Source organism: Salmo salar, chromosome ssa14, assembly GCF_905237065.1.
Source record: "Salmo salar chromosome ssa14, Ssal_v3.1, whole genome shotgun sequence".
NCBI lineage: Eukaryota > Metazoa > Chordata > Actinopteri > Salmoniformes > Salmonidae > Salmo > Salmo salar.
The window spans coordinates 33,853,787-33,877,809 of NC_059455.1; the positions used below are offsets into that span (position 1 = coordinate 33,853,787).

The 24,023-nt window shown below is 45.1% G+C and overlaps 1 protein-coding gene and 1 long non-coding RNA gene across 3 annotated transcripts in view; one reads left to right on the forward strand and one right to left on the reverse strand.

Annotated features, from left to right (window-relative positions):
• LOC106569404 (uncharacterized) overlaps nt 1–385 on the forward strand; it is a 19,883-nt gene extending 19,498 nt beyond the window's left edge. The window contains exon 3 of the long non-coding RNA XR_001320490.2: nt 216–385. This is a non-coding gene — a long non-coding RNA (uncharacterized lncRNA). The remainder of the gene's footprint in view (nt 1–215) is intronic.
• Nucleotides 1–10,564, reverse strand: part of LOC106569401 (cytochrome P450 2J2) — a 15,976-nt gene extending 5,412 nt beyond the window's left edge. The window contains exons 1-5 of one of the 2 annotated variants that reach the window (XM_014140737.2): nt 10,051–10,564; nt 1,949–2,111; nt 1,699–1,848; nt 1,334–1,494; nt 126–314 (exon numbers count right to left, since the gene is read on the reverse strand). In XM_014140737.2, the coding sequence (XP_013996212.2) occupies nt 126–314; nt 1,334–1,494; nt 1,699–1,848; nt 1,949–2,111; nt 10,051–10,227 (840 nt within the window). In that variant the 5' untranslated portion in view covers nt 10,228–10,564. The remainder of the gene's footprint in view (nt 1–125; nt 315–1,333; nt 1,495–1,698; nt 1,849–1,948; nt 2,112–10,050) is intronic. The other variant, XM_014140736.2, reaches the window with a different exon arrangement.
• Nucleotides 10,565–24,023: the final 13,459 nt, after the last annotated feature.

Sequence of the window (24,023 nt, forward strand, 5' to 3'; positions counted from 1 at the left end):
CCAGAGAGGTTAAAGATGGCAAGTCAATATTCAAGTTAATTTCATGACTGAACATGTTGCACAGGCAATAAAAGTGACAATATACTGTACATACACAGACAAACAAACTGATATACAGGCATCACCTTGTCTATTTCGCCGATGTAGGAGTCAATGTAGTCCCGGTGATCAAAGGGATCCCAGTCCTTCTTATGTTTCTCTATTTCTTTTCTCAGGAATGGCACAATCTTTGCATAGTTGGAAAGAATCGTCACATGGGGACCAGAACGCAGCCCAGGCAAACGCTTGAACAGCCATGGAAATACATCATACAGCTAAGAGAAAAAGGAGACATAATTATTTATGCTGCAGTAGTTTATGTGTCGGGGGGGCTAGGGTTAGTCTGTTATATCTGAAGTATTTCTCCTGTCTCAGCCTCCAGTATTTATGCTGCAGTAGTTTATGTGTCGGGGGCTAGGGTCGGTCTGTTATATCTGGAGTATTTCTCCTGTCTTATCTGGTGTCCTGTGTGAATTTAAGTATGCTCTCTCTAATTCTCTTTTTCTCACTTTCTTTCTTTCTCTCTCTCGGACGACCTGAGCGCTAGGACCATGCCTCAGGACTACCTGGCATGATGACTCCTTGTTGTCCCCAGTCCACCTGGCCGTGCTGCTGCTCCAGTTTCAGCTGTTCTGCCTGCGGCTATGGAACCCTGACCTGTTCACTGTGATTACTATTATTTGACCATGCTGGTCATCTATGAACATTTGAACATCTTGGCCATGTTCTGTTATAATCTCCACCCGGCACAGCCAGAAGAGGACTGGCCACCCCTCATATCCTGGTTCCTCTCTACGTTTCTTCCTAGGTTTTCGCCTTTCTAGGGAGTTTTTCCTAGCCACCGTGCTTCTACACCTGCATTGCTTGCTGTTTGGGGTTTTAGGATGGGTTTCTGTACAGCACTTTGATATATCATCTGATGTAAGAAGGGCTATATAAATACATTTGATTTGATTTTTGATTTGATAATTATATATCCTGAAGTTGTGCTTCAAAGAAAAATGTCAGATGTATACTAGGGGCTAATGAGAAGGTATGGTGTATGGTAAACACAACTAATACGTGTATCACTTTACTGAGCTGCATATAGCAGAGGAGGCTGGTGGGAGAAGCAATAGGAGGATTGGCTCATTGTAATGGCTGGAATGGAATCAATGGAACGGAGTCAAACAAGTTGTTTCCATGTGTTTGATGTGTTTGGTACCATTCCATTTATTCCATTCCAGCCATTACAATGAGCCCATCCTCCTCCTATAGCCTTGTTGCATCATCTCATCAGCACAGGGGAACCCACCTGAACCAGAGGGTTGCCTATCAATAGCATGGACTCCTTGCTCAGTCGCAGACGGTTCTGGAAGTCTGTAGCGTTGTAGTCAAATCGCTTTCCAAACACCAAGAATCCAATGCCGTTTGCAGCAGCACTGTTTATTATGAGTTGGGGGTTGAAGGGCCCTCCTGTTGGGTTACATTTAAGTACTGTTCTTAAGTAGACACTTTGTTAACTTTGTATTACGTAGAACTTGAAATGCACAATGTACAGTTACAAGAATAAGGAAAATGCACTGAAGACTCTTAATTTGTATTGTAAAGTCACAACCAGAAATCGTATTTTAATATTTTTCACTGTAAATTGGGATTGGTTTGTTTACAGCAGCTCACCCATTTCCTGTTGGAAGGCCTGACACAGGAAGCTACACTCCTGCTGCACATGAAGCTCCAGGGTTCTCTTCCCCTCACCAAAGTGTTTTAGGTGGGCCACCAAGAACTGCCGTTGCCTCCTCCATCTGTATCCATTACTTACAGAGATTCCTTTTGAAATAGAGATGCATGGTTACTTGAAAATAATTTTAATTAAACAGTAACAATGGTGAGTGAAATTATATATGAAAATGTAAATAGCCGATCTTACCACAGTCTTTGAAAACATCACTAAAGAGAGGGGATGCAGGTCGGTCTAAAAAGTTATCTCCCTGAGTCATCAAAACATCCTTCACCATCTTGTACCCAGACACAAACACCACCTTCTCCCCACCCCACCGAAGGCTGAAAATATTGCCGAACTGTTCAGCAACCTAAAAACAATCGCAGAAAAACTTAAAGAAGGATCTTTGTAACAAGAAACAAAACATTATTTGCATAAATTGATCGGCCTTGAATTATTTCATGTTGTATGTACAGTACCAGTCAACAGTTTGGACACAAAAATCTCAAATTAGACCAAAGGACATATTTCCACCGGTCTAATGTCCATTGCTCGTGTTTCTTGGCCCAAGCAAGTATCTTCTTCTTATTGGGGTCCTTTAGTAGTGGTTTCTTTGCAGCAATTCTACCATGAAGGCCTGATTCCTGCAGTCTCCTCTGAACAGTTGATGTTGAGATGTGTCTGTTACTTGAACTCTATGAAGCATTTATTTGGGCTGCAAATTCTGAGGCTGGTAACTCTAATGAACTTATCCTCTGCAGCAGAGGTAACTCTGGGTCTTCATTTCCTGTGGCGGTCCTCATGAGAGCCAGTTTCATCATAGCGCTTGATGGTTTTTGCGACTGCACTTGAAGAAATTTTCAAAGTTCTTGAAATGACTGACTGACTGACCTTCATGTCTTAAAGTAATGATGGACTGTCGTTTCTCTTTGCTTATTTGAGCTTTTCTTGCCATAATATGGCCTTGGTCTTTTACCAAATAGGGCTTTTTCTGTATACCACCCCTACCTTGTCACAACACAACTGATTGGCTCAAACGCATTAAGAAGGAAAGAAATTCCACAAATTAACTTTTAACAAGGCACCTGTTAAGTGAAATGCATTCCAGGTGACTACCTCATGAAGCTGGTTGAGAGAATGCCAAGAGTGTGCAAAGCTGTCATCAAGGCAAAGGGTGGCTACTTTGAAGAATCTGAAATCGGAAGTTTACATACACTTAAGTTGGAGTCATTAAAACTTGTTTTTCAACCACTCCACAAATTTCTTGTTAACAAACTATAGTTTTGGCAAGTTGGTTAGGACATCTACTTTGTGCATGACACAAGTAATTTTTCCAACAATTGTTTACAGACAGATTATTTGACTTATAATTCACTGTATCGCAATTCCAGTGTGTCAGAAGTTTACATATACTAAGTTGACTGTGCCTTTAAACAGCTTGGAAAATTCCAGAAAATGATATCATGGCTTTAGAAGCTTCTGATAGGCTAATTGACATAATTTCAGTCAATTAGAGGTGTACCTGTGGATGTATGTAACGCCCTGGCCACAGAGAGGGGTTTTTAGTTCTCTATTTTGGTTAGGCCAGGGTTTTCCATGGGTGGGCGTTCTATGTTTATTTTTCTATGTTGGTTTGTTTCTTTGGTTGGCCGTGTGTGGCTCTCAATCAGGAACAGCTGTAGTTCGTTGTTGCTGATTGGGAGTCATACATAGGCAGCCTGTTTTTCCTTTGGGGTTTGTGGGTGATTGTTTTCTGTGTAGAGTTAATCCTGACAGGACGGTTTGGCTGTCGTTTCTTTTCGTGTTTCGTTTGTAGTGTTCTTTCATTTATTAAAATTCCTAATGATGAACACATCCTGCGCTGCACCTTGGTCTCTTTCTGACGACGGCCGTTACAATATATTTCAAGGCCTACCTTCAAACTCAGTGCCTCTTTGCTTGACATCATGGGAAAATCAAAAGAAATCAGCCAAGACCACAGAAAGACAATTGTAGACCTCCACAAGTCTGGTTCATCCTTGGGAGCAATTTCCAAATGCCTGAAGGTACCACGTTCATCTGTACAAACAATAGTACACAAGTATAAACACCATGGGACCACGCAGCCGTCATACCGCTCAGGAAGGAGACGCGTTCTGTCTCCTAGAGATTAATGTACTTTGGTGCGAAAAGTGTAAATCAATCCAAGAACAACAGCAAAGGACCTTGTGAAGATGCTGGAGGAAACGGGTACAAAATGATCTATATCCACAGCAAAACGAGTCCTATATCGACATAACCTGAAAGGCCGCTCAGCAAAGAAGAAGCCACTGCTCCAAAACCGCCATAAAAAAGACAGACTACGGTTTGCAACTGCACATGGGGACCAAGATCGTACTTTTTGGATCAATGTCCTCTGGTCTGATGAAACAAAAATAGAACTGTTTGGCCATAATGACCATCGTTATGTTTGGAGGAAAAAGGGGGAGGCTTGCAAGCCGAAGAACACCATCCCAACCGTGAAGCACGGGGGTGGCAGCAACATGTTGTGGGGGTGCTTTGCTACAGGAGGGACTGGTGCACTTCACAAAATAGATGGCATCATGAGGCTGGAAAGTTATGTGGCTATATTGAAGCAACATCTCAAGACATCAGTCAGGAAGTTAAAGCTTGGTCGCAAATGGGTCTTCCAAATGGATAATGACCACAAGCATACTTCCAAAGTTGTGGCAAAATGGCTTAAGGACAACAAAGTCAAGTTATTGGAGTGGCCATCACAAAGCCCTGACCTCAATCCTATAGAACATTTGTGGGCAGAACTGAAAAGGTGTGTGAGAACAAGGAGGCCTACAAACCTTACTCAGTTACACCAGCTCTGTCAGGAGGAATAGGCCAAAATTCATCCAACTTATTGTGGGAAGCTTGTGGAAGGCTACCCAAAATGTTTGACCCAAGTTAAACAATTTAAAGGCAATGTTACCAAATACTAATTGAGTGTATGTAAACTTCTGACCCACTGGGAATGTGATGAAAGAAATAAAAGCTTAAATAAATAATTCTCTCTACTATTATTCTGACATTTCACATTCTTAAAAGAAAGTGGTGATCCTAACTGACCTAAGACAGGAAACTTTTACTAGGATTAAATGTCAGGAATTGTGAAAAATGGAAATATAAACTTTTTAAATGTAAAAAAAAAAAGTTTAAATGTAAACTCAGCAAAAAAAGAAACGTCTCTTTTTCAGGACACTATCTTTTAAAGATAATTCTTAAAAATCCAAATAATTTCACAGATCTTCCTTGTAAAGGGTTTAAACACTGTTTCCCATGCTTGTTCAATGAACCATAAACAATTAATGAACATGCACCTGTGGAACGGTCATTAAGACACTAACCCTTACAGACGGTAGGCAATTAAGGTCACAGTTATGAAAACTTTGGACATTACAGAGGCCTTTCTACTGACTCTGAAAAACACCAAAAGAAATATGCCCAGGATCCCTGCTCATCTGCGTGAACGTGCCTTAGGCATGCTGCAAGGAGGCATGAGGACTGCAGATGTGGCCAAGGCAATAAATTGCAATGTCCGTACTAAGACAGCACTACAGGGAGACAGGATGGACAGCTGATCGTCCTCGCAGTGAAGAAATAAAACGGTGAATAAAGTCTGGAATGCCAGATGTCTTTATAAAAGTAAGAGAGTGACGACTTATCGATACAGGTACAGCGGGAGAAACGTTTTTCAAGCAGAAATTTGCTTCCTGCAACACAAATTCAAAAAAGTTCTGGGACACTGTGAAGTCCATGGAGAATAAGAACACCTCCTCCCAGCTGCCCACTGCACTGAGGATAGGAAATTCTGTCACCTCCGATAAATCCACTATAATTGAGAATTTCAATAAGCATTTTTCTACGGCTGGCCATGCTTTCCACCTGGCTACCCCTACCACGGTCAACAGCACTGCACCCCCCATAGCTACTCGCTCAAGCCTTCCCCATTTCTCCTTCTCCCAAATCCAGTCAGCTGATGTTCTGAAAGTGCTGCCAAATCTGGATGCCTACAAATCAGCCGGGCTAGACAATCTGGACCCTTTCTAAAATTATCTGCTGAAATTGTTGCAACCCCTATTACAAGCCTGTACAACCTCTCTTTCGTGTCGTCTGAGATTCCCAAAGATTGGAAAGCAGCTGCTGTCATCCCCCTCTTCAAAGGAGGGGACACTCTTGACCCAAACTGCTACAGACCTATATCTATCCTACCCTGCCTTTCTAAGGTCTTTGAAAGCCAAGTCAACAAACAGATTACCGCCACGCTCAAGGTCCTAAACGACATCGTAACCGCCATCGATAAGAAACAATACTGTGCTGCCGTATTCATTGACCTGGCCAAGGCTTTCGACTCTGTCAATCACCACATCCTCATCGGCAGACTCAATAGCCTTGGTTTCTCAAATGATTGCCTCGCCTGGTTCACCAACTACTACTCTGATAGAGTTCAGTGTGTCAAATCGGATGGCCTGTTGTCCGGGCCTCTGGTAGTCTCTATGGGGGTGCCACAGGGTTCAATTCTTGGGCCAACTCTTTTCTCTGTATACATCAATGATGTCGCTCTTGCTGCTGGTGAGTCTCTGATCCACCTCTACGCAGACGGCACCATTCTGTATACTTCTGGCCCTTCTTTGGACACTGTGTTAACTAACCTCCAGACGAGCTTCAATGCCATACAACTCTCCTTCCGTGGCCTCCAACTGCTCTTAAATACAAGTAAAACTAAATGCATGCTCTTCAACCGATCGCTGCCTGCACCTGCCCGCCCGTCCAGCATCACTACTACATCACTACACATAACTGGACGGTTCTGACTTAGAATATGTGGACAACTAGTGTCTGGTTAGACTGTAAGCTCTCCTTCCAGACTCACATCAAACATCTCCAATCCAAAGTTAAATCTAGAATTGGCTTCATATTTCGCAACAAAGCATCCTTCACTCATGCTGCCAAAAATACCCTTGTAAAACTGACCATCCTACCGATCCTCGACTTCGGCGATGTCATTTACAAAATAGCCTCCAATACCCTACTCATTAAACTGGATGCAGTCTATCACAGTGCCATCCGTTTTGTCACCAAAGCCCCATATACTACCGACCACTGCGACCTGTACGCTCTCGTTGGCTGGCCCTCGCTTCATACTCGTCGCCAAACCCACTGGCTCCAGGTCATCTACAAGACCCTGCTAGGTAAAGTCCCCCCTTATCTCCGCTCACTGGTCACCATAGCAGCACCCACCTGTAGCACGCACTCCAGCAGGTATATCCCTCTGGTCACCCCCAAAGCCAATTCCTCCTTTGGCCGTCTCTCCTTCCAGTTCTCTGCTGCCAATGACTGGAACGAACTACAAACATCTCTGAAACTGGAAACACTTATCTCCCTCACTAGCTTTAAGCACTAGCTGTCAGAGCAGCTCACAGATCACTGCACCTGTACATAGCCCATCTATAATTTAGCCCAAACATCTACCTCTTCCCCTACTGTATTTATTTATTTATTTTGCTCCTTTGCACCCCATTATTTCTATTTCTACTTTGCACTTTCTTCCACTACAAATCTACCATTCCAGTGTTTTACTTGCTATATTGTATTTACTTTGCCACCATGGCCTTTTTTGCCTTTACCTCCCTTATCTCACCTCATTTGCTCACATTGTATATAGACTTATTTTTCTACTGTATTATTGACTGTATGTTTGTTTTACTCCATGTGTAACTCTGTGTTGTTGTATGTGTCGAACTGCTTTGCTTTATCTTGGCCAGGTCGCAATTGTAAATGAGAGCTTGTTCTCAACTTGCCTACCTGGTTAAATAAAGGTGAAATAAAAATAAAAATAAAAAACAACAACCGCACAGGATCGGTACATCCGAACATCACACCTGCGGGACAGGTACAGGATGGCAACAACAACTGCCCGAGTTACACCAGGAACGCACAATCCCTACATCAGTGCTCAGACTGTTCGCAATAGGCTGAGAGAGACTGAACTGAGGGCTTGTAGGCCTGTTGTAAGGCAGGTCCTCACCAGACATCACCGGCAACAACGTCGCCTATGGGCACAAACCCATCGTCGCTGGACCAGACAGGACTGGCAAAAAGTGCTCTTCACTGATGAGTTGCGGCTCTGTCTCACCAGGGATGATGGTCAGATTGTCATTTATCGTCGAAGGAATGAGCGTTACACCGAGGCCTGTACTCTGGAGCGGGATCGATTTTTGAGGTGGAGGGTCCGTCATGGTCTGGGGCGGTGTGTCACAGCATCATCGGACTGAGCATGTTGTCATTGTAGGCAATCTCAACGCTGTGCGTTACAGGGAAGATATCTTCCTCCCTTATGTGCTACCCTTCCTGCAGGCTCATCCTGACATGACCCTCCAGCATGACAATGCCACCAGCCATACTGCTCGTTCTGTGTGTGATTTCCTGCAAGACAGGAATGTCAGTGTTCTGCCATGGCCAGCGAAGAGCCCGGATCTCAATCCCATTGAGCACGTCTGGGACCTGTTGGATCGGAGGACTTGCAGATGCCTTGGTGGAAGAGTGGGGTAACATCTCACAGCAAACACTGGCAAATCTGGTGCAGTCCATGAGGAGGAGATGCACTGCAGTACTCAATGCAGCTGGTGGCCACACCAGATGCTGACTGTTACTTTTGTTTTTGACCCCCCCTTTGTTCAGGGACACATTATTCCATTTCTGTTAGTCACATGTCTGTGGAACTGGTTCAGTTTATGTCTCAGTTGTTGAGTCTTGTTATGTTCATACAAATATTTACACATGTTAAGTTTGCTGAAAATAAACGCAGTTGACAGTGAGAGGACGTTTCTTTTTATTCTGAGTTTATTTGGCGTTTGTAAACTTCTGACTTCAACTGTATAAAATATATTTTGATTTGTTTAACACTTTTTTGGTTACTACATGATTATATGTGTTATTTCAAAGTGTTGATGTCTTCACTATTAGGTCCTATGATTGAGTGTAGTCTGGCCCAGGAGTGTGAAGGTGAATGGAAAGGTACTGGAGCAACGAACCGCCCTTGCTGTCCCTGCCTGGCCTGTTCCCCACTCTCCACTGGGATTCTCTACCTCTAACCCTATTACAGGGGCTGAGTCAGAGGCTTACTGGTGCTCTTCCATGCCGTCCCTAGGAGGGGTGCGTCACTTGAGTGGGTTGAGTCACTGACGTGATCTTCCTGTCCGGGTTGGCGCACCCTTGGGTTGTGCCGTGGGGGAGATCTTCGTGGGCTATACTCGGCCTTGTCTCAGGATGGTAAGGATGAAGATATCCCTCTAGTGGTGTGGGGGCTGTGCTTTGGCAAAGTGGGTGGGGTTATATCCTGCCTGTTTGGCCCTGTCTGGGGGTATAGTCGGACGGGGCCACAGTGTCTCCTGATCCCTCCTGTCTCAGCCTCCAGTATTTATGCTGCAGTAGTTTGTGTCGGGGGGCTAGGGTCAGTCTGTTATATCTAGAGTTTTTCTCCTGTCTTATCCGGTGTCCTGTGTGAATTTAAGTATGCTCTCTAATTCTCTCTCTCTTTTTCTCTCTTTCTTTCTCTCTCTCGGAGGACCTGAGCCCTAGGATGATGACTCAGGACTACCTGGCCTGATGACTCCTTGCTGTCCCCAGTCCACCTGGCCGTGCTGCTGCTCCAGTTTCAACTGTTCTGCCTGCGGCTATGGAACCCTGACCTGTTCACCGGATGTGCTACCTGCCCAGACCTGTTGTTTTCAACTCTCTAGAGACAGCAGGAGCGGTAGAGATACTCTGAATGATCAGCTATGAAAAGCCAACTGACATTTACTCCTGAGGTGCTGACCTGTTGCACCCTCGACAACCACTGTGATTATTATTATTTGACCCTGCTGGTCATCTATGAACATTTGAACATCTTGGCCATGTTCTGTTATAATCTCCACCCGGCACAGCCAGAAGAGGACTGACCACCCCTCATAGCCTGGTTCCTCTCTACGTTTCTTCCTAGGTTCTGGCCTTTCTAGGGAGTTTATCCTAGCCACCGTGCTTGTACACCTGCATTGCTTGCTGTTTGTGGTTTTAGGCTGGGTTTCTGTACAGCACTTTGTGACATCAGCTGATGTAAGAAGGGCTTTATAAAAACATTTGATTGATTGATTGACTATTAGTCTACAATGTTGAAAATAGTAAAAAGAAAGAAAAACCCTGGAATGAGTAGATGTGTCCATACTTTTGACTGGTACTGTATATGTCATTACCGTATAGCCTAAGGTATAAGTCCGTGTAATATAGTATCCAACTGTTACCTTGTCGATGTCCTGGTAGCCAAACCCAATGAAGACATTTCCCAGGAAAGGTAGAGGCCATGGTCCAGGAGGGAACTCAGGTGGGTTTCTGTGCTTCAGGAAGTCCACCAGCAGTAGGAACAGAAAGATCACAAGCAGGCAGCTCTTCAGGTCCAGACAATCCAGAGATAGTAGCATGGTAGGAGGCAGCTACAGCAGGACTGTGACAGACACTAGGAGGCTGTGGGACACTGGCAGCATGCTCCTTCCAAAGTTCACCTCCGGTTTAAATTCTTTCAAGCCAGAGTTTTGTTTTGCTATTCGAATCAAATCCGAAATTAACTTAAAGATTTATGATATTTGAGGTTTCTCTTTCTCTCTCCCTCTCTTTCCGTAATTAAATATTTGCTTGTGCTACTCCCCTTCCCCTCTTTATTTTTTCTCTATTTCTCCCTCTTTTATTTATTCTGTCCTTTCCTTCAGTAGTTTGTTGCCAACTATTCAGGAGTTCAAACCCTTATGTAAGAGCTGCAGAACAAACAGCCAGCAACACTGAAACAGGAATGGCAGAAAAAGGAGGGAAAGTAAGGAGGAAAAGAGAAAGTGGGAAAAGTTCCATTAGCAAAGATTATTTTTGATTCCTTTCAATGGGTGCACTACAGAAAAACATACAATAGTATACATACTTGTCTGGTTCCTCTATACGTTGGAAGATTTTCACGTTTTGGGCCCATGGAGTTTTATGGGCGATTTCACAAAGTTCTATTGAGGAGGCACCTGCAGACATGTACCCATGCATATTCAAATCCTACCACTTGGTGGCACTCTATCTCTAGAATGATGGTGACTTCCTCTCTGTTGAATTTAGAGCTCTGAACCAGGAGGTCAAATCAAATCAAACTTTATTTGTCACATGTGCCAAATACAACAAGTGTGGACTTTACAGTGAAATGCTTACTTACAAGCCCTTAACCCAACAGCGCAGTTCAAGAAGAGTTAAGAAAATATTTAGGTGGCAGTATTAGAGGGGAAAACTCATCAGGAATATGCGTGTGCTTGCATGTGTGCGAACGAGTGTGTGCACTAGGTGAATGTGTATGCATAAGCGAAAGAGAGAGAGAGAAAAAAAAGTGAGCAAGGAATCTGTCCCTTAGTTATATTTCAGCATATAAAAACTGTGACCTAGGCTGTGCCTTGTTTGCATATGACCTCAGCTCCAACGCCTAAGGCTAAACAGAAAAACCATCCATTATTTAAAGCGGTTAACCACACTCCCAAATTACAGTGACTTTGGGTTCCCTTTCGCCAGATTTAGTGGTTGTGTAGTTCCCCCTCTTAAGTTACTCTGTTTTGTTTTCGCTTAACATTTATGACAGCAAATTGAAATAAGACTTTTAAAAATCACTGCGTTTTTGTCTTTCAAGCTTCTAGTCATGAAATCTATGCAGCCTACTCAAACACTTTTTATAGCTACTGTTTACATGCCTCCTGGGCCGTATACAGCGTTCCTCACTGAGTTCCTGGAATTCCTATCGGACCTTGTAGTCATGGCAGATAATATTCACATTTTTGGTGACTTTAATAGTCACATGGAAAAGTCCACAGACCCACTCCAAAAGGCTTTCGGAGCCATCATCGAGTCAGTGGGTTTTGTCCAACATGTTTCCAGACCTACTCATTGCCACAGTCATACCCTGGATCTAGTTTTGTCCCGTGGAATAAATATTGTGGATCTAAATGTTTTTCCTTATAATCCTGGAGAAACGGACCACCATCTTATTACATTTGCAATCACAACAAATAAGCTGCTTCGACCCCAACCAATGATCATCAAAAGCTGTGCTTTGGCAAAGTGGGTGGGGTTATATCCTGCTTGGTTGGCCCTGTCCTGAGGTATCGTCAGACGGGGCCACAGTGTCCCTCGACCCATCCCTGTCTCAGTCTCTAGTATCTATGCTGCAATAGTCTATGTGCCGGGGGGCTAGGGTCAGTCTGTTATATCTGGTGTAATTCTCTTGTCTTATCTGGTGTCCTGTGTGCATTTAAGTATGCTCCCTCTAATTCTCTCGCTCTCTCTCTCCTTCCCGGAGGACCTGAGCTCTAGTATCTTGCCTCAGGACTACCTGACCCGATGATTCTTGGCTGTCCCCAGTCCACCTAGTCGTGCTGCTGCTCCAGTTTCAACTGTTCTGCCGGCGGCTAGAGAACCCTGACCTGTTCACTGGACGTGTTAACTTGTCCCGGACCTGATGTTTTTGACTCTCTCTCTCTCTCTCTCTACCGCACCTGCTGTTTTGACCTCTGAATGCTTGGCTATGAAAAGCCAAGTGACATTTACTCCTGAGGTACTGAGCTGTTGCACCCTCTACAACCACTGATTATTATTTGACCCTGCTAGTCATCTATGAACGTCTGAACATCTTGAAGAACAATCTGGGTTTAAATGGCCATGTACTCTTATAATCTCCACCCGGCACAGCCAGAAGAGGACTGGCCACCCCTCAGAGCCTGGTTCCTTTCTTCTTATGTTCCTGCCTTTCTAGGGCGTTTTTCCTAGCCAACATGGTTCTACATCTGCATTGCTTGCTGTTTGGGGTTTTATATATTTTTCTTCATATCTTTTTAAAACTTCTAAATACTAAATAAATCTTCCTAACTAAATAAATCTTCCTAAACTTCTAAATACTCTCCTGCAACCAGCCCCACCCAATGTGGCGTGGATCTGTTTTTTTTTCTAAAGTATTTCTATTTACTTCGGATCTGGAATCCCTCAACTGAAGCTAGACAGCTAACTACCTACCAGATATCAGTCAGCAAACCACTGCTAGCAGTCATCAGCTAACCTTCAGCTCGAAAAGCTCTCGCCAGTCCGTACAACGTGACTCAAACCAGAGCATAACGGACCTATTATTTTTCTCTCCATATCCCTGGATTCCTACCGCAAACTCTGAACATTTTCATCTGGATCTTCGCAACTAGCTAACCACAATCCCGGGTGACTAGTCCTGGCTAGCGTTTCCATCCCGGAGCAAGCACCAATTAGCCTGAAGCTAACCTGGCTAGGACTCCTGGGCTACCACCGAAGCCCACTCCTGGGCTACAATATCCGGACCCCTTCTACTGCCGGTACGGGGCACGGAACCCCGCCAATCCTCTACGACTGGAATTCTGACATAATCTGCCCAAGGATTCCAACAGGCCCATCAGGCGCGACGTCCGCTGAAGGCCCATTCTGCTAACCGCGGCCTGCTAGCTACCTAGAGCTACTTGGAACCCTACTAATCCACGACTGGTCTATCGACGTCACCGCAAGAAGAGGCAAAAACAGACTTACCTCCATCGCGACGTCCCCCAAAGGCCCTTCTGCTAACTTGCTAGCCCCGGTCTGCTAACTTCTTGCTTGCTAAACCGGTCTGCTAACTGCTAGCTTGTTGGCCCCGGCCTGCTATCTGCTAGCTTGTTAGCACCGGCCTGCTAACTGTCTGAATCGCCGTGTCCCCAGCCAGCCTAACCACTCACTGGACCCAGATTTTCACTTGGCTACGCATGCCTCTCTCTAATATCAATATGCCTCGTCCATTACTGTCCTGGTTAGTAATTACGGTCTTATTTCACTGCAGAACCTCTAGCCCTGCTCAATATGCCTTAATCAACCATGTTGTTCCACCTCCTACATATGCGATGACATCACCTGGTTTAAACGTCGCTAGTGACTATATCTCTCTCATCATTACTCAATGCCTAGGTTTACCTCCAATGTATTCACTTCCTACCTTACCTTTTTCTGAACACTATGCCTTGAATCTATGCTATCGTGCCCAGAAACCTGCTCCTTTTACTCTCTGTTCCGAACGTGCTAGACGGCCAGTTCGTATAGCGTTTAACCGTACCCTTATCCTACTTCTCCTCTGTTCCTCTGGTGATGTAGAGGTTAATCCAGGTCCTGCAATGCCTAGCTCCACTCCCACTCCCCAGGTGCTCTCATTTGTTGACTTCTGTAACCGTAAAAACCTTGGTTTCATGCATGTTAACATTAGAACCCTACTCCCTAAGTTTGTTTTACTCACTGCTTTAGCACACTCTGCCAACCCGGATGTCTTAGCCGTGTCTGAATCCTGGCTTAGGAAAACCACCAAAACCCAGAAATGTCCATCCCTCACTATAACATTTTCTGCCAAGGTAGAACTACCAAAGGGGGCGGTGTTGCAATCTACTGCAAAGATAGCCTGCAGAGTTCTGTATTACTATCCAAGTCTGTACCCAAACAATTCGAGCTTCTACTTCTAAAAATTCACCTTTCCAGAAACAAGTCTCTCACTGTTGCCACTTGCTATAGACCACCCTCTGCCCCCAGCTGTGCCCTCGACACCATATGTGAATTGATTTCCCCCAATCTATCTTCTTAGCTATTGCTACTAGGTGACCTAAACTGGGACATGCTTAACACCCTGGCCATCCTACAATCTAAGCTTGATGCCCTCAATCTCACACAAATTATCAATGAACCTACCAGGTACAACCCCAAATCCGTAAACACGGGCACTCTCATAGATATCATCCTAACTAACTCGCCCTCCAAATACACCAATGCTGTTTTCAATCAAGATCTCAGCAATCACTGCCTCATTGCCTGCATCCATAATGGGTCTGCGACCAAACGACCACCCCTCATCACTGTCAAACGCTCCCTAAAACACTTCTGCGAGCAGGCCTTTCTAATCGACCTGTCCGGGGTATCCTGGAAGGACATTGACCTCATCCCGTCAGTAGAGGATGCCTGGTTATTCTTTAAAAGTGCCTTCCTCACCATCTTAAATAAGCATGCCCCATTCAAAAAATGTAGAACTAGGAATAGATATAGTCCTTGGTTCACTCCAGACCTGTCTGCCCTTGACCAGCACAAAAACATCCTGTGGCGTTCTGCATTAGCATCGAATAGCCCCCATGATATGCAACTTTTCAGGGAAGTTAGGAACAAATATACACAGGCAGATAGGAAAGATAATGCTAGCTTTTTCAAACAGAAATTTGCATCCTGTAGTACAAACTCAAAAAAGTTCTGGGACACTGTAAAGTCCATCGAGAATAAGAGCACATCCTCCCAGCTGCCCACAGCACTGAGGCTAGGAAACACTGTTACCACCGATAAATCCACTATAATTGAGAATTTCAACAAGCATTTCTCTACGGCTGGCCATGCTTTCCACCCGGCTACCCCTACCCCGGTCAACTGCCCGGCACCCTCCACAGCAACCCGCCAAAGCCCCCACCATTTCTCCTTCACCCAAATCCAGATAGCTGATGTTCTGAAAGCACTGCAAAATCTGGACCCCTAAAAATCAGCCGAGCTAGACAATCTGGACCCTCTCTTTCTAAAACTATCCACTGCAATTGTTGCAACCCCGATTACAAGCCTGTTCAACCTCTATTTCATATCGTCTGAGATTCCCAAAGATTGGAAAGCTTCCGCGGTCATCGCCCTCTTGAAAGGGGGTGACACTCTAGACCCAAACTGCTACAGACCTATATCTATCCTACCCTGTCTTTCTAAGGTCTTCGAAAGCCAAGTTAACCTGTTGGGGCTAGGGGGCAGTATTTGCACGGCTGGATAAAAAAATGTACCCGATTTAATCTGGTTACTAATCCTACCCAGTAACTAGAATATGCATATACTTGCTATATTATAAATAAAGGTGAAATAAAAAACTTAAATACAAATTTAACAGGCTATTTGTTGGCCATTGAATAAACATCAAGTGAAATGCTATGGTTGCTGGGGCCATTCCAAAACAGAACCTGATGATGTTCCCAAGTTCTCGAGATATTGGAGAGGACATCAGCAGTATAGAATCGCACCATGTAGAGATACACTGTACATTTATATGCTATCTCTACTCTCGCCCCTTTACCCTCTCCACTCACTTTATCCAAATATAAAGCTATAGGTCAATGCTCCTGTCATGGCATGGAGTGAGAATGATTGACAGCTGACAGGACAGCCAGATAACACCCTGGTTATAAAGTTGACCCCAGATTTAACCTTTTAGCCCAAGTCCTGTCGTCACCACACCCCCTCTCTCCGTCAGACCGAACACCCAATCCAAACACATTTACTCAGCGCCCTGAGGAATTGCCTCTCCCCCTAGCCCACCTATTAGTAGACAGTTGTGCACCCTGTGGAGATGACCCTTGACCCCTCAGAGGCTATAGATAACCTCAGTGCAATGTCATTAAACAGACACTCACTCCTTGTCAGCGCAGCATTGTGGCATATATGTAATACATCTAGGGTACGTGATAAAACTGATTTATGTAAAAGGTATGGTGGTGAGTGACCCACCGGCCATCACTACTATCCAAATTACATATACTATATATACAAAAGTATGTGGACACCCCTTCAAATTAGTGGATTCGGCTATTTCAGCCACACCCATTGCTGGCAGGTGTATAGAATCGAGAAATCTCCATAGACAAACATTGGCATTAGAATGGCCTTACTGAAGAGCTCAGTGACTTTCAACGTGGCACATTCATAGGATGCCACCTTTCCAACAAGTCAGTTCGTCAAATTTCTGCCCTGCTAAAGCTGCCCCGGTCAACTGTAAGTGCTGTTATTGTGAAATGTAAAATGTGAATTGGAAACGTCTAGGAGCAACAACGACTCAGCCGCGAAATGGTAGGCCACACAAGCTCACAGAACACTACCGCCGAATGCTGAAGCGCGTAGCGAGTAAAAATCATCTGCCCTCGGTTGCAACATACAATAACATTCTAGACGATTATGTGCTTCCGACTTTGTGGAAGGCCCTTTCCTGTTTCAGCATGACAATGCCCCTGTGCACAAAGGGAGGTCCATACAGAAATGGTTTGTCAAGATAAGTGGAAGAACTAGACGGGCCTGCACAGAGCCCTGACCTCAACCCTATTGAACACCCTTGGGATGAATTGGAACGCAGACTGCGAACCAGGCCTAATCGCCCAACATCATTGCCCGACATCACTAATGCTCTTGTGGCTGAATGGAAGCAAGTCCCTGCAGCAATGTTCAAACATCTAGTGGAAAGCCTTCCCAGAAGAGTGGAGGCAGTTATAGCAGCAAAGGGGGGACCAACTCCATATTAATGCCCATGATTGACGAGTGTCCACATACTTTTGGTCATGTAGTGTATATACAGAGCGAGAGAGAGAGAGAGAAAATACTTTATTTATCCCACAAGGAGCTGTGTAAGCAGTGTGATTGAGTTACAGACATGTCCTACATACAACAAAAACTTGTAAAAACATAATTCTTATAAACATGACTTTGACTTATAATAATTAGGTAATGGTTTGATTTAAAATGTAGGTTTAGATGAATAGTTAAAGCGTCATTATGTCTGAGATTCTAGCTGATATATGGTTGTATTTGACCAGACACAGGAGGAGAACAGCGGGTTGTGACATTCATTCCCACCCTCCTCTTTGTGTAATGGAGGGATTTTCTTTCCCAACGTCTCCTGCTGGAACCCTATTTCCGGATCATGTCGTTCATTTACTTAGAGAGAGAGAGAGGGAGAGGTTGGAAAGGGAGTGTGGAGATGTGGCACTAGTGAGAGAGAGTTGCAGGAGAGCTGGATCAAGTCCCTAACAAGCCCGAGCAACAGACTTGACCAAAATAGCCCAGTCAAGCATTTGCTTCTGGGTAACATGAATGTAAGTATGATGATGGGTGTAATGACACTGGAGGAGATTGGGCATGTCAAATAAACTGTTGTTAATGCTGTCTTTCTTTGTGTCTGTCTGTCTTTATGTTTGAGTGTGGGGCTGTCGTCTTATTGGCTCTTAACCAACCATGCTATTTTGTTAGTTTTTTCGAGTTGTTCGTAACTTGTTTTGTACATAATGTTCCTGCTACCGTCTCTTATGACCGAAAAGAGCTTCTGGACATCAGAACTGGGATTACTCACCTCAAATTGGACGAGGATTTCCTCTTCACTGAGTCGGACGCGAGGGATATACTACGGACACCCGACCAGGCCCAGATCCCCGTGATTCGCTGGAAAAGGAAATGTAGGTTTCGCGGAAAGAGATCAGGATGCCTTGTGAGGATCAAGAGATGAGTGGCTATTCTGCCCTTGCCTTCCATTCTGCTAGCTAACGTTCAATCGCTGGAAAATAAATGGGACGAACTGAAAGCACGTATATCCTCCCAACAGGACATTAAAAACTGTAATATTATGTTTCACCAAGTCGTAGCTGAATGATGACATTAAGAACATACAGCTGGCGGGTTATACACTCTATCGGCAGGACAGAACAGCACCCTCTGGTAAGACACGGGGCGGGGGCCTATGCATATTTGTAAACAATAGCTGGTGCACGATATCTAAGAAAGTCTCAAGGTTTTGCTCGCCTGAGGTAGAGTATCTCATGATAAGCTATAGACCACACTATCTACCTAGAGAGTTTTCATCTGTATTTTTTGTAGCTGTCTACATACCACCACTGACCCGAGGCTGGCACCAAAAAAAACGCACTCAATGAGCTGTATTCCGCCATGAGCAAACAGGAAAACGCTCATCCAGAGGTGGCGCTCCTAGTGGCCGAGGACTTTAATGCAGGGAAACTTGAATCAGTTTTACCCAATTTCTATCAGCATGTTAAATGTGCAACCAGAGGGAAAACAATTTCTTACAAGCAGAAATTAAAGCAGGAAGCACCAGTGACTTGGTCTATAAAAAAGTGGTCAGATGAAGCAGATGCTAAACTACAGGACTGTTTTGTTAGCACAGACTGGAATATGTTCCGGTATTCTTCCGATGGCATTGAGGAATACACCGCATCAGTCACTGGCTTTATCAATAAGTGCATTGAGAAAGTCGTCCCCACAGGGACTGTACGTACATACCAACCAGAAGCCATGGATTACAGGCAACATTCGCACTGAGCTAAAGGGTAGAGCTGCCACATTCAAGGAAGCGGGACTCTAACCCGGAAGCTTATAAGAAATCTTGCTATGCCCTCCGACGAACCATTAAACAGGCAAAGCGTCAATACAGGACTAAGATCAAATCGTACTACACCGGATCCGACGCTCATCAGATGTGGCAGGGCTTGCAAACTATTACACACTACAAAGGGAAGCACAGCCGAGAGCTGCCCAGAGACACGAGCCTACCAGACGAGCTAAATAACTTCTATGCTCGCTTTGAGGCAAGTAACACTGAAACATGCATGAGAGCATCAGCTGTTCCGGACGACTGTGTGATCATGCTCTCCGCAGCCGATGTGAGTAAGACCTTTAAACAGGTCAACATTCACAAGGCCGCTGGGCCAGATGGATTACCAGGACGTGTCCTCCGAGAAAACACTGACCAACTGGCAAGTGTCTTTGTTGACATTTTCAACCTCTCCCTGGCCGAGTCTGTAATACCAACATGTTTTAGCAGACCACCATAGTCCCTGTGCCCAAGAATACTAAGGTAACCTGCCTAAATGACTACCGACTCATAGCACTCACGTCTGTAGCCATGAAATGCTTTGAAAGGCTGGACATTGCTCACATCAACACCATTATCCCAGAAACCCTAGACCCACTCCAATTTGCATACCGCACCAACAGATCCACAGATGATGCAATCTCTTGCACTCCACACTGCCTTTTCCCACCTGGACAAAAGGAACACCTATGTGAGAATGCTATTCATTGACTACAGCTCAGCGTTCAACACCATAGTGCCCTCAAAGCTCATCACTAAGCTAAGAACCCTGGGACTAAACACCTCCTTCTGCAACTGGATCCTGGACTTCCTGATGGGCCGCCCCCAGGTGGTAAGGGTAGGTAACAACATATCCGCCATGCTGATCCTCAACACGGGGGCACCTTAGGGGTGCGTGCTCAGTCCCCTACTGTACTCCCTGCTCACTCATGACTGCATGGCCAGGCACGACTCCAACACCATCATTAAGTTAGCTGATGACACAACAGTGGTAGGCCTGATCACCAACAACGATGAGACAACCTATAGGGAGGTCAGAGACCTGACCATGTGGTGCAAGGACAACAACCTCTCCATCAACGTGATCAAGACAAAGGAGATGATTGGGGACTACAGGAAAAGGAGGGCCGAGCACGCCCCCATTTTCATCGACGGGGCTGTAGCGGAGCAGGTTGAGAGCTTCAAGTTCCTTGGTGTCCACATCACCAACAAACTATCATGGTCCAAACACACCAAGACAGTAGCGAAGAGGGCACAACAAAACCTATTCCCCCTCAGGAGACTGAAAAGATTTGGCATGTGTCCTCAGATCCTCAAAAGGTTTTACAGTTGCACCATCGAGAGCATCCTGACGGGTTTTATCACTGCCTGGTATGGCAACTGCTCGGCCTCCAACCGCAAGGCACTATAGAGGTTCGTGCGTACGGCCCAGTACATCACCGGGGCCAAGCTTCCTGCCATCCAGGACCTCTATACCAGGCCGTGTCAAAGGAAGGCCCTAAAAATTGTCAAAGAATCTAGCCACCCTAGTCATAGTCTGTTCTCTTCACTACCGCACAGCAAGCGGTACCAGACTATTTGCATTGCCCCCCCCCCCGCCCACAACGCTGCTGTTACTCTGTTATTTTCTATGCATAGCCACTTTAATAACTCTACCTACATGTACATAATTACCTCAATTACCTCGAGACCTGTGCCCCCGCACATTGACACATTGACTCTGTACCGGTACCCCCTGTATATAACCCCGCCATTGTTATTTACTGCTGCTCTTTAATCATTTATTATTCTTATCTCTTACTTTTTTTTTAGGTATTTTCTTAAAACTGCATTGTTGGATAAGGGCTTGTAAGTAAGCATTTCACTGTTGTATTCGGCGCATGTGACTAATACAATTTCATTTGATTTGATTTGTCCTCATTGGGTTCCAATAGGCTTCCTGTTGTTGGCCCATCCTCACCAGAACAAGAACAGTCATAAGAACAAACACACCAACAGGCCTATATTGTCAGAGGCAGGAACATTACAGCAGAGGAGCCACTTACTATGTGACCTATAGAATAGAATAGGCTCTTCCAGGTCGCAGTGACACTCTCAAGTTGAGGTAACGTGGTACAGGTGAGAAATGAAGAACAGGAAGTGTACTTCTCCTGTGGGGTTTTATAAGCAAATGTAATAACTATTATTGGAACATGCTGTGTTGTACCAGCTGCATCCATGATGTCATTGACTTTAGATCTGTCTGGGAATCAAGCAGCTTATGTTCCATAAATCACATAACTCATGGTCATACCGCCTTCACTCTAACTCTATGTAGTGACTGGTGGTTATATCAGTTGACTTTAATCAAGTATATTCTGTTCTGTTAACAGAATGTTCTGTAACACTTTGTTTTAGTGTTCCATTTTTCTGAAATGGCCTAAAATATTTATTTAGGCTATTGGAAGAAAACACTACATCAGATTAGCCCTACACTTTATAAATTAAAGTGTAGTCATTTAGCAGACACTCTTATCCAGAGCAATTATGATTAAGCGCCTTGCTCAAGAGCACATCAACACATTTTTCACCTACTCGTCCCAGGGATTTGAACAAGCAACCTTTCGGTTACTGGACCAACGCGCTTAACCGTTAGGCTACCTGCCTCCCCACACTGCCTGACACAGTCATATCTCATTGGGTCAAACTTGAAAGGTTTGACTAGTATCCTGAATTACACTCCTCTTCTTGCACAGTTTGAATACTGTACAGTATGCATATTCCACAAGGTCGTATGTATGTACTATCATGACATCACCAGTCCAAAGGGTCACACAAAAGTCAACATCAATTGATGGCTAACGACATCATGGAGTCTTCCATGACGCATTTTCCACCCAACGGCCTTCCTACAGGTCAATCCCAGTAAATGACGCAGAAAGTGAGTTAAGTCATTACTCTTAAGTGAGTTAAGTCATTACTGATTTACTTAGACTAGTCATTACTAGTGTTGCGTCTCGATTGCTTGTACTGGAGACCCATGTAATCTCCTGTACTGTCTATCCTCTTATTGTTTAGGCTACAGCATCAGCCCCCTAACTCCCTAAGACATGTTTAAACAACTTCCTGAGGCAGGGTTTCCCAAACTCGGACCTGGGGCCCCCCCTGAATGCATGTTTTGTTTTTTGCCCTAGCACTACACAGCTGATTGGGAAACCCTATCCTAAGGTATAGGATGTAATTAATGTATTTGTGTGTATGCGTATGCGTGTGTGCACATGCTCTATTTTGTCAGCAAAATGTCAATCCATCTTTGCAGAGTTATTCCATATGATCTCTCCAAATACACAGGGCTTGGAAAACCATCTGGTTGGCTGTTGTCAAACATGCCACTACCAACAGTACCATGGGACCACCATTTGTTAAGAATCCTAGAGAATGTGGGAGAAGGAGGTTCACTGTACTATAGTACCCAGTCCCAATTCGCTCCCTCCCCCACCCTTTTGGCTCTATCCCTCACCCACAGTGTCTGCAGATACAGTATAAAGGGTCTGGAAAGTCATAAAACATAAAGTAATGGAGCTTCCGCCATATTGCTTCCACCTTACAGATCTGCAAACATGGTAGAGTTAGGGCCTAAAAGGGAAGTGGTAGGAAGTGAATTGGGAGCGGCTGTAGACAGAGTTAGAGCTAGTTTGGCACCCATGCCCAGCACTGTGGGCCAAGGCTCATGTTGCGTGCTAACTGGCTCCCTCCCCCATCCTCACACGCTATCCCGCTCTGCAATTATACGCTGCTGCTCCCACCCAAACATGCAAGAATAGGTCTCCTCAGTCAACAGACAGACCATTTCATTCTGTCCTCAAACCATGACATCATGACCGTTTGGCTAAGCCCGAGGATTCAGGCTTAATTTAACTTAGTCAGGAAAGCTAGTGACTGTGTCACACGACATACACCACAATGTGATGGGGTGAACAGTGATATTCTACAATGTTGAGAGAGATACTAACACACATCTTAAACATTGCACTAATAGAGAACACTATTATCTTTGGCCAATACACTAATGTGAACTTTTCAGGTTGGAATGCCCAACCACAACAGTTGAAGGATTTTTCAACACCTGTGTGTGTGTGTGTGTGTGTGTGTGTGTGTGTGTGTGTGTGTGTGTGTGTGTGTGTGTGTGTGTGTGTGTGTGTGTGTGTGTGTGTGTGTGTGAGACAGACAGACAGACAAGACAGAAGTGATGGCAGCAGCAGCACCTCAGCCCGGCCCTTATAACAAAGAACTATGGGTCTCTCTCCCTGCAGCTCTCTCTCTCTCTCTCTCTCTCTCTCTCTCTCTCTCTCTCGCTCCCACACACTCATAAAAAAACCACACAGAGTGGCAAGCCAGGCCAAGAGGGGAGAAATGGAGAGAAAAGAGCCTATTTAGACCAACCCTCTCATGTCTTCCAACTGACCTGTTCAATGGGTCAATCCTACAACCCTCCACTCCTCCCCCGTCTTCCCCACCAACTTGAATCATCTCCAACACCAGGGGTATAGGGTTAGAGAGAAGTCACTTATCAGACCCCAAGTCCTTGTAATGGAGGGGTTTCAGGCCTGTGGGGATAGTGGAGGGGTTTCAGGCATGTGGGGATAGTGGAGGGGTTTCAGGCCTGTGGAGATAGTGGAGGGGTTTCAGGCATGTGGGGATAGTGGAGGGGTTTCAGGCCTGTGGGGATAGTGGAGGGGTTTCAGGCCTGTGGAGATAGTGGAGGGGTTTCAGGCATGTGGGGATAGTGGAGGGGTTTCAGGCCTGTGGGGATAGTGGAGGGGTTTCAGGCATGTGGGGATAGTGGAGGGGTTTCAGGCCTGTGGGGATAGTGGAGGGGTTTCAGGCCTGTGGGGATAGTGGAGGGGTTTCAGGCATGTGGGGATAGTGGAGGGGTTTCAGGCCTGTGGGGATAGTGGAGGGGTTTCAGGCATGTGGGGATAGTGGAGGGGTTTCAGGCCTGTGGGGATAGTGGAGGGGTTTCAGGCCTGTGGG